The 11,732-nt window shown below is 41.4% G+C and overlaps 1 protein-coding gene and 1 non-coding gene across 2 annotated transcripts in view; both read left to right on the top strand.

The window, feature by feature from the left end:
* Window positions 1-5,307, top strand: part of ANTXR1 (ANTXR cell adhesion molecule 1) — a 243,333-nt gene extending 238,026 nt beyond the window's left edge. Inside the window, exon 18 of the mRNA XM_068565027.1 lies at window positions 1,398-5,307. Within this exon, the coding sequence (XP_068421128.1) occupies window positions 1,398-1,658 (261 nt within the window). The 3' untranslated portion in view covers window positions 1,659-5,307. The remainder of the gene's footprint in view (window positions 1-1,397) is intronic.
* Window positions 5,308-9,113: 3,806 nt separating this feature from the next.
* Window positions 9,114-9,216, top strand: LOC137778215 (U6 spliceosomal RNA). Its single transcript, XR_011076795.1, has one exon. It is a non-coding gene; the product is annotated as a U6 spliceosomal RNA (small nuclear RNA).
* The last annotated feature ends 2,516 nt before the right edge of the window (window positions 9,217-11,732 follow it).

Here is an 11,732-nt window from a genome sequence, read left to right on the forward strand (position 1 = left end):
CCCCAAGCCAAGTCTCAAATCACACACACACTTGTATTTCCCGCTTGTCCTTCAGGTAACCGGTCCTTAAAGTCCACAGTTTCACTCTCTTCATCCCCCTCAGGCCCTTCCTCAATAGGCCTGGAAAGGGAAACTGTGGCCCCTCTGGACACATCCCATCCGGTTTGGCCACCACAGGATGGGCGTCCATCCTGAACAATGAAGCCAGGAAAAATGCTGTACTCCCTCCTCGGCCCCAGTATAATGCTTGTATCGGGTTGAAATGAACAGGAGAGGAGAAAGGGACAGGGCAGCCTCAGAGGGGGTGGCCCCGATTCTGTCAGCATCCAGGACACACAGTAGAGAGAAGAAGAAGATGCCCCCATAGGCATGGGAAGTTTGGAAAAAGGCCCGGACCCCACAAGGCTGGTCGGTACCCTGCCCAGGCAAGAAGGGGAGGGTCGAATGGGAAAGGTGAGGGGGGTCCACACACCAGAAGGAGAACATCGTGACAGGGAGAGCCCCTGTGCCCCCGTCCCTTGCAGAGCCCAGTGTTGGGTGAAAGGCTCCCAAGTGCCTGTTGAGACTAGAGGTATCTGTTGGGAGGCAGGGCTGGGGGGCCTGTGATTCTGGAGAGCAAAGAGGAGGTGCCCCAGGGGAGAGAGGGCTACCGAGGGCTGGCTTCATATTCTGGAATTCGAAGAGGCTACTGTAGGGGTTCCAGGTGTCTACTCTGCATTATCTAGTCAGGTACCCGGGAAGGGTGGGGAAAAAGCTGGATTCAGGGTAGATGCCTGCTTTGCAACAAAAGGTCCCCAGGTTGTATTTCTTAAGAACCTAAGGGCACCTGGGCAGGTGCAGCAGCAGCTGGAAGAAGAGGGATTCCCCAGGGAAAACAAAAGCAGGATAAACTGTTCATGTCAGAGTTCTGGGGAAGGCAGGGGCTTGGAGCGGGAGGCTGTATCTACTGGTGACAACAGCCCCACCTCTTCCTAGTTGTGATTTAACCTTTCTGAGCCTCAACGTCCTCATCTATGAAATGGAACAACTGGTAATAATACCTGCCTGGCAAGGCTGTTGAGGAGATTAAATTCAATGACCTCTGTACTCACCTTGACCCTGTGCGTCCAGTTAAGGTCAGTCCCCTTCTCTTCCGCCTCCTTGAGAGAGAGAGACTCGGCGAAAAATGAAATTGAACAGATAATTTTGCAACACAGTAAGCCCAGAAGAAGGGAACGAGGAGCTTATTTGCTGTCAAGTTCTGTTGTAATGCTCTACTGAGCGCACGGACATAAACATGGCGTCTGCTTTCTACATATTTCTTTCAGGCTGCCCCCCTCCTGCACACTGCCACCTGCCCTGTTGTAAGCCCCCAGCAAGCATCAGCTCATGTTTCCTTCTCTCTGATTCTCTTCCAGGGGCGCTGTATCAACTTCACCAGAGTCAAGAACAATCCGCCTGCCAAGTACCCCCTCAACAATGCCTACCACACCACCTCACCGCCTCCTGCCCCCATCTACACCCCGCCACCCCCTGCTCCCCATTGCCCTCCCCCACCCCCCAGTTCCCCAACCCCTCCAATTCCATCCCCACCTTCCATCCTCCCCCCTCCCCCTCAGGCTCCCCCTCCCAACAGGGCACCACCCCCCTCCCGACCACCTCCTAGGCCCTCTGTCTAGAACCCACAGTTCATGCTCTGGGTTCTCTCAGAAACTTCGGGGAGGAGGCTCCTCTGTGCTGTTAGAACAAGTCTTTCCAGTTAAAGGGGGCTTCCACTTTGGAAATGAGTGGTGATAAAGCCCACTGAGGTTCACACACTTTAAAAATTGGTTTGTGACACCAGTACACCGACAATTGTGATCAGAGGAAAGAAATCGAAATTTTGAATTGCCTGAAAACAAACAATGAGGCAACTACAGTCACAATTATAGCCAGCCAGCCATCACCTCTAGAAGGTTCCAGAGACACTGAAACTGCTGAGATGCTCTAAATGGGATTGTGTCTCATGGAGATCAATAAGAAAATCGTTTCTCTGAGGGTGAAATGCAGAGTCAGATAAGAAATAACATTGCTGGGTTGCTAAATGCTGCCTTCCCTCTTTCACTCCACCTCCATCACTTGATCCTGGACCCTTGGCCTAGGGACCAAGGAATCCTCACCTCTATGTGCCACCCAGGAAGGTCAAGACCCTTTGCCTACATCTTTGGGGAAAGATTGGGGTCCCCATCGTGGCAAGAAACTCAACATCATACAGGTATCCAAAAGCATGTTCTGGGATTTGCAGAGGAGTGAAAAGATATGCCTTATTTTCCTTCCAAATTCTCCCAGTTTCCAAGTGAGGAAGAGGGCGGTTGTTTACTGAAGGAAAAGGTATGTTACCATGTTGCTGTGTAAGTGAAATCAGGTGTGTGCACTGACAGGCGAGTACTGATGGGAGCATCAGACAGTTTCTAAAACCCACAGGCCATCAGCAGCTGGAGGTGGCTGGCTTTGGCCCAACATGGCCCCTAAATCAACAGACAACGGCGTCGTCAAAGAGCAACTTGTTAATGCCTCATGTTAAAAAAATCAAGATTTGGCTTCGATTTAAATCACTTGAGATACGAAGAAGTGATTGATCCTATTTTCCAGAGACAAACATTAGTTGATCTTCCCAAAATGGCATCACTAGCACCTACCACACAATTTCACTGATTTTGTTTTTCTTTCTCGGTGAAGTTGTGCACCAGAGACTTCTAGATAGAGCTGAGAGACAATAGTCCTGACATACTAAGGAATTTATCCCAAAAAAAGCATGTGTTTGTGGATACAAATATATTTCTCCTTGGCTTTTCAACATACTCACAAATATTATCAGCTGCCTGAAATTCCCACCATGCCTGGGAACCACTCCACTCCTCCAAGTCTTTCTGAATCTGCTATCACCAGTAAGCTCTATAATCACTTTCTAAACATTAGGCTTCATCACCCAAGGGTGAAAACAGAGGCCACTGTTTAGGGCCTCCTGCACCAGCCTGTTCAAAATTACCTCCCCCTCCAACTTTCCACGGGTCTTAAAATTCCACTCCCAAAACCCTTAAATCTTTTCAGGAATGAAGCAGAATATAAAGTAAATGCAAACTTAGTGCTTTGGGCTGTGGTCTCCGAAGATCCTTCAAAAACCCATCAAGCCAGGCTCATTCTTTCATCTTACTTAGAACAGAGACATAGGACCTAGCATGCATTCCATACACACCAATGCTTGTAGCCATGGCAGACATTGCTAATCAATCACAGCACCATCTTCCATGGAGCCCAATGATTTCTACACAATCCTCAAATCATAATTCCAAAGAGCCACCACTAATCAGTCAAAATTGAGACATAAATAATCCCTAATTGCCATCTCAACTTTAGAAAGCAAAAGCAAACAAGGATTGTGTGGGGGAATGGGGAAACCCTTGGGCATAAAATGTACAGTCAGGGGAGAATAGATCTAGGCAGAGTGCCCTAGTCGGGGTCCACAGGCACTAAATCTGCATTGCCAACACCAAACTGACACTTCCCCAAGCATACCTCAGACCTGCCCTTCTCCCAGCCTGCCGCTGCCAGAGACTCTCCCCGCTTCCTCATAGAGCTAAAATCAGAGATAGTTTCCAGGGCTTATGAAAGCAACCTCCCTCCCTTGCCCCCCAACCTGGCCCATATTGTCTATTTTTAGAACATTAGGTTTCTTCTTGAGTATAGTCCTCCATGAAGCAGGTGTCAGAATTTCTTGGCCACCTGCAGTGACAATGCTGGACTCCAGAGAACCATTCCATAAGCGAATGGGTTCCCCAGGCTCACAGCGTAGAGGCGTTGAGCCCCTGGCCACTGTTTTGACTGCTGGCGGTACAAAACAGTCCACCCCACACCACTGCTGCATGGCTCACTGTGGCCATCAGGAAGTTCAAACCAAGATGTTGACATTGTTGTGCATCAAGATGGCAGGCATCAGGTGAGAATGCAACATTCAGGATCCCAACTGCACATCAGTCAGAAGCCCTGTGCAGTTTCCAAGATGTTGTTTTGGTGAACTTTTAGATGAAATGGGGAACTGCGAATATATGATGACTTTGAAGAGGATTAGCAGGGTTTGTCCTTAAAAGGGACTCTTCATGTCAACCCCAGTCATTTAGAATTACAGTGGAGAAGGAGAAACCTCTATACTGTATGAACAAGGTAATATTTTAATAGTAGGCTATTACAGGCAGCAAAATTCTTTAACTGGTTTATAAAATCTATCCAAACTTGTGTCAGTCCCTGTAAAAGGTAGCAGACATATGATTGTGATTAGGAAACTGCACAAAATTATTTTTTCAACCCTCGTGTTATTGTCCTCCTGAAGTTTTTTTTAATTAAAGCCAACTTTTTGTTGTATATATTCATATTCCATGTGTTAGATGGAAGCATTTCCTATCCAGTGTGAATAAAAGGAACAGTTGTAGTAAATTATTATAAGGCCAATGATATTTCATGGCAGGTTATTCTACCAAGCTGTGCTTGTTGGTTTTTCCCATGACTGTATTGCTTTTATAAATGTACAAATAGTTACTTAAATGACGAGACCCTTGTTTGCACAGCATTAATAAAACCTTGAGTGGTTACCTCTGTTGACGACCAGCTCACAAACAGCTTCTGTCCTGGAGCTTGGCCCATACTCCAGTAAGACACAAGGTCTCTCTTTTACCAAGATCAAGAACAGAGCTAGTGGACATATTAATTAATAGTCTTGGATATCTGGCCATGGATAACCTCATTATAAATATCATTAGAATGGGCAGAGATAATCTGGAAGTCTCATATATACTAAAGTCCAAACACTGTGTCAGATGAGGGAAATCCATCCAAGAACTAGAAAAACGTAATGATGAGATAATGAGCAACAATTTCAGCCCAGTGCCAACTCAATAAAAAGCAATTAATGCTGTGTAAAAGTGGGTTGAATTAGTTTGCAAACTATATAAAGATATATGCCATAAAAAGCCTATTAATGCACACCAGATGGGAATGGGATGTTCTAGTCAATTGTGTTTTCTAGTTATCTGAACTCTACTATATTATCATACTTGGATAAGCAATTTAAAAGAATTAGAATATGATTTTTTAAATACACTTAACATTAAACTCTTCTAATTCTTCCTTCTATCTGTGATACTTCCTAGGACAGTATGGATCTTCAGTGCCTCTGAGTCAGTGTTATAAAAATCAGTTATTGCTGTACCTGCTATAGGAGACTGGGCTAAATGTGTACAATGACAAACCCTGGAAGTTGCTTTTTTAAAAAAAATAATAAATTCTTAAATTTAACTCTTTTCCTAGTTGTGTCTTTGTTATGAAAATGAGGTGTAGGTTGTTCAAGTGCTTAACATCCTGATCATAAAAATGGCTATCACTCTGCAGATTAAATTATATTGCTCAAATTATTTTGTGCCCTCCAATAAACTCTTCACTGTCTTGATTACTCTCATTTCTTCTTTAGCCGTCCAACATTCAACATACTCTTTATTTTTAGCAACACTTTTAGATTTTAAAAAGTAACCCATGCTGGGCTTCCCTGGTGGTGCAGTGGTTAAGAATCCGCCTGCCAATGCAGTGGGCACGGGTTCGAGCCCTGGTCCGGGAAGATCCCACATGCTGTGGAGCAGCTAAGCCCGCACGCCACAACTACTGAGCCTGCGCTCTAGAGCCCGCGAGCCACAACTACTGAACCCGTGTGCCACAACTACTGAAGCCCACATGCCTAGAGCCCATGCTCCACAACAAGAGAAGCCACTGCAGTGAGAAGTCTGCGCACCACAATGAAGAGTAGCCCCCACTCACCGCAACTAGAGAAAGCCCGCACGCAGCAACGAAGACCCAACACAGCCCAAAATAAATAAATTAAATTAATTAATTTTTAAAAAAAAATTTTAACTTTTAATTTAAAAAAAAAGTAACCCATGCTAAATGAAACAATGAAGTAAAAGTAGAGATATAGAAGCACACAGGAAAAAAAATAAATGTAGAGTATCAGTCAGGATTGTGTTTGGCTGCCTGTAACAGAAATGTGGCTATGATTGATTTGACTCACAGAACAAGGGCTCTAGAGGTTTGCTATCTGCTTAAGAAACCAGACAGTGTCATAGACAGTGCTGCAATAAATACCCTTCTATCTATATATACTTCAAAATGTTTTTATTTCTGCACCTTATTCTCCTTAGCGGTTTCCATTCAGCTCCTCCTCCTCATATTTTTTGTAGGTAAAAGAGTACTAGTTCCTGAATCTGTTTCTTCACAAGTCCTCATTAAGCCTTGAGTTCATCTTAATTGGAATAAAACCATCTGAAAACAGAAAATCACGCCACAATTTCTTTCCAAGATTTCATTAGTATTCTATTTAAATAGCATTTTGGGCACATGCAAGTTTTTAAATTACATTCTTCATTAAATCATTTTGAGAAAACTGGCTTGAAATTTGGAAGGAAAAAGAGAAGTTGGAGCCCTACCTCACTCCTTCCACCAAAATAAATTCCAGCTGTATTTAATTTAAGTGTAACAAATAAAACCAAGAAAGTACTAGAAGTAGTACTTTCTGTATGGTATAAAGAATTTTTAAATCTTATATATTGTTTGACTTGCCAAACAAATTTCTTATAAAATCATTTCAATGATTGAGCACTGAATGCTGAGTAGTGCTCCAATGCATTATGTTGAATAAACAAAGGACCCAACAGGAATAAGATCATTGATCAAGTGCTGACTGTGAACTGGAGCGGGAGATCCAAAATTATTCATCACTAAATCCAATTTTCTATCTTCAGGTAAATATGTGTTTCCCTGAAGTCTCACTTAGGTATAGAACAATCAATATAACACTTTGTCCATTTAATACATTGTAAACAATGTTACTTACAATTATCAAACATTTTGTATTAAGCCATAGAGTTGGCATATGCAAAACAGATGAAGTTATTCTGTTTACAGAATACAATTGTACAATTGTATTGTACCCCATGAGAAAGCCCATGCACAGCAACGAAGACCCAATGCAGCCAAAAATTAATTAATTAATTAATTAAAAATTTTAAAAAGGACACGAAACATTGGCACTAAGAGTACAGGAAACATTTCATTTTCTTCTGAAAGAGAAGTCATAAGACAGGAGACCTATCAGCCACCCATCACTGACACTTTCAAGCACTTTGGAGTTGCTGCCAAGATAGTGGAGTAGGAAGACCCTGAGTTCACCTTCTCTCATTGGGCACACCAAAATTACAACTATTTGCTGAGCAACTATCAATGAGAATAACCTGAACACTAGCAGAAAAGATTTTCTGCAACTAAAGATATAAAGAAGGAACCACAGTGACATTGGTAGTGGGAGCAAAGATGCAGTATGGTCAAGACCCACACCCCTGGGTAAATGACCCACAAACGGGAGGATAATTACAATTGCAGAAGTTCTCCCAAAAGGAATGAGGATTCCAAGCCCCAGGGGTCCTGCACCAGGAAGACAAGCCCCCAGAATGTCTGGCTTTGAAGGCCAGTGGGACTTGCTTAAGGGAGAACCAGAGACTCTGCTCTTAAAGGGCACATGCAAAATCACACATGCTCTGAGACCCAGTGCAGAGTCAGTAATTCGAAAGGACCCTGGGTCAGACTCACTTACTGATATTGGAGAGGCTCCCAGAGAGGCAAGAGCCAAAAGGAACACCCCCTGAGGACATAGATGCTGGCAGCTGTCATTTCTGAGAGCTCATTTTACCACATGACCCTGGTGCTGCCAAGCACCATTTTGGAGTCTTCCTCTAGCCCATTGGTACCAAGGGCTTACCCACTCACCAGCTGGTCAGCAACAGTCCCAGGACCCCCCAGGCTGAGAGACCAGTAATATAGGAACTAAGCCCTGCCCAGAAGCAGGCCAGGCACAAGCCCCAGATACCCTTGTCCATGCAACCAGCCACACGAAGATTTAGCCCCACAAACCAGCAGGTTGGCAGTCCCTGCATGAGTCAGGTTCCAGCAACAAACGATGCCAGGGATCAGCTCCATCTACCAGCTGCCTGCAGTAGTGGGTCCCATCATAACAGAAGGGCCCAGCAGCCTACAAAGGGTCACCCCTAAAGCATATAGCTCTGGTGACCAGAGAGGAGTATGCTGCCAGGCCCCATAGGACATCTGTTAAATAAGATCACTTCTCCAAGATCAGGAAGCATAACCAACATACCTAATACATAGAAATAGAGAATTAGGCAAAATGAAGGAACAGATGAATATATTCCAAATTAAGGAACAAGATAAAACCCCAAAAGAAGAACATAGTGAACTGTAGATAAACAATCTACCTGAGAAAGAGTTCAAGGTAACAATCATAAAGATGTTTAATGAACTTGGGAGAAAAATGGATGAACACAGTGAGAAGTTTAACAAAGAGTTAGAAAATATAAAGAAGAACCAAACAGAGCTGAAGACTACAATAACTGAAGTAAAAATACACTAGAAGGAATCAACAGTAGACTAGCTGATACAGAGGGATACACTAGCAAACTGGAAGACAGACTAGTTGAAATCACCAAAGCTGAACAGAAAAAAAAGAATTTTAAAACATGAGTATAGTATAAAAGACCTCTGGGATAACATAAAGCATAGTAATAGTCACATTACAGGGGTACCAGAAGGAAAAGAGAGAGAAAAAAGGGCAGATAACTTATTTGAATAAATGATAGCTGAAAACGTCCTTAATCTAGGAAAGGGAACATTCATATCCAGCAAGCACAGAATATCCCCAAAAAGATGAATCCAAAGAGATCCACACCAAGACACATTGTAATTAAAATGGCAAAAATTAAAGATAAAGAGAAAAATCATAAAAGCAGCAAGGGAAAAGCAACAAGGTATGTACAGGGGAACTCCCATAAGGCTATCAGCTAACTTTTCAGCAGAAAGCCTGTAGTCCAGAAGGGAGTAGCATGATATATTTAAAGAGATGAAAGGGAAAAGCCTACAACCAAGAATCCTCTACATGACAAGGCTGTCATTCAGATCTGAAGGAGAGATAAATAGTTTTACAGACAAGCAAAAGCTAACCGAGTTTAGCACCACTAAACCAACTTTACAAATATGTTAAAGGATGATTGCTTTGGTAGCACATATACTAAAATTTGAATGATACAGAGAAGATTAACATGGCCCCTGAGAAAGGATGACATGCAAATTCATCAAGCGTTCCATATTTATATGAGATCAAAAACACAAAATATGGGGGAAAGGAGTAAAAAAATGTAGATCTTTTAGAATGTGTTTGATCTTAAATGACTACGATTTAAAACAAGTAGATATAGTTATAGGTCAACATATATGAACCCCATCATAGCCACAAATCAAAAACCTACAATAGATTCACAAAAACTAGAGAGAAAGGAACAGAAGCATACCACTAAAAGTCATCAACAATGTTGTAAATCAACTATACTCCAATAAAAATTTTAAAAAATAAAAATAAATAAAATAAAAAGGAAAGTCATCAAAACACAAGGGAGGAAGCTAAAAGAAGAAGTACAAAGCAATCAGAAAACAAGTAAGAAAATGGCAATATGTATGTACCTATCAATAAACACCTTAAATGTCAATAGACTAAATGCTCCAATCAAAAGATTTAGTGTGGCTGACTGGATTAAAAACAAGATCCATATATATGCTGCTTACAGAGATTCATTTCAGAGCTAAAGACACACAGACTGAAAGCAAGAACGTGGGGAAAAAAAGATATTTCATGCAAATGGAAATGACAAGAAAGTGGAGATAGCAGTACTCATATCAGACAAAATAAACTTTAAAACAAAGTCTATAACAAAAGGGAAAGAAGGTCATTACATAATGATAAAGGGATCAGTACAAGAAGAGAGTATTACACTAGTTAACATATATATACCTAATACAAGAGCACATAAATATATAGAGCAAATATTAACAGACATAAAGGGAGAAATTGCCAACACTACAATAATAGTAGGGAACTTTAACACCCACTTATATCAATGGACAGATCACCCGGACAGAAAGTCAATAAGGAAACAATGGTCTCAAATAACACATTGGACCAGTTGGATTTAATAGATATATACAGGACATTCCATTCAAAAACAGTACAATACACATTCATCTCAAGTGCACATGGAATGATCTCCAGGAAAGGTCACATGCTAGACCACAAAACAAGTCTCAACAAGTTAAAGAGGATAGAAATTATATCAAGTATTTTTTCCAACCAGAAGAGTATGAAACTAGAAATCAATTACAGAAAGGAAAATGGGAAAAAAACAAACACAAGGAGACTAGACAACGTGCTACTAAAAAACCAAGAGATTGATGAAGAAACCAAAAGGAAATCATGAAACCTCTAAACAAATGAAAATGGAAACACAACACTCCAAAATCTATGGGATGTACCAAAAGCAGTTCTAAAGGGGAAGTTTATAGAGATACAGTCTACCTCAAGAAACAAGAGACATCTCAAATAAACAACCTACCTACCATCTAAACGAATTTTTTAAAAAAAGGAACAGACAAAGTCCAAAGTCAGCAGAAGGAAGGAAACAATAAAGATCAGACAGGAAATAAATAAAATTCAGATTAAAAAATAGCAAAAATCAATGAAACCAAGAGCTGTTTTTTAAAAAGATTAATAAAATTGATAAACCTTTAGCTAGGCTCACAAAGAAGAAAAGAGAAGCACCCAAATATACAAAATAAGAAATGAAAGAGGAGAAATAACTACAAAAAAAATCATAAGAGAATACTACAAACAGTTGTACGCCAACAAATTGGACAACCTAGAAGAAATGGACAAATTTCTAGAAACATGCAACTTCACAAGACTGAATCAAAAAGAAACAAACAGGGACTTCCCTGGTGGTCCAGTGGTAAAGAATCTGCCTGACAATGCAGGGGACGCCAGTTTGATCCCTAGTCAGGGAACTAAGATCCCACATGCCAAAGGGACAACTAAGCCCATGCACCACAACTACTGAGCTCACACACCTCAACTAGAGCTCAAAACCACAGAGACCACAAGCTCTGGAACCCATGCACCACAACTACAGAGCCCACATGCCCTGGAGGCTGCATGCCACAACTAGAGAAGAGAAAACTTGCACACCACAACTAGACAGAAACCCGCGTACCACAACGAAGACCCCACGTGCTGCAACGAAAGATCCCGCAGGCCTTAACTAAGATCCCACATGCTGCAACTAAGACCCGATGCAGCCAAAAATAAATAATAAATAAATCTTTTAAAAGAAGAAGAAGAAACAAACAATTGGAACAGATCAATCACTAGTAAAATTGAATTTGTGGAAAAAATAAAAATTTTTAAAAAAAAACCTCCCAACAAACAAATGTCCAGAACTGGATGGCTTCACAGGGAAATTTTACCAAACATAAAGAACAAGGAACATTTCCAAATTCATTCTACAAGGCTCCATTACTCAGGTACCAAAACCAGAAAAAGACACCACAAAAAAAGAAAATTACAGGCCAATGAAGAACATAGATGCAAAATTTTTCAGCAAAATATTAGCAAATCAAATTCAACAATACATTAAAATGATCATACACCATGATCAAGTGGGCTTTATCCTAGGGATGCAAGGATGGTGCAATATCTACAAATCAACCAACATGATACACCTCATTAACAAACCGGAGAATAAAAATTATATGATTCCTTTTGAGCCCTGAACCAAGATGGC

This window comes from Eschrichtius robustus, chromosome 15, assembly GCF_028021215.1.
Source record: "Eschrichtius robustus isolate mEscRob2 chromosome 15, mEscRob2.pri, whole genome shotgun sequence".
In the NCBI taxonomy this organism is placed as follows: domain Eukaryota; kingdom Metazoa; phylum Chordata; class Mammalia; order Artiodactyla; family Eschrichtiidae; genus Eschrichtius; species Eschrichtius robustus.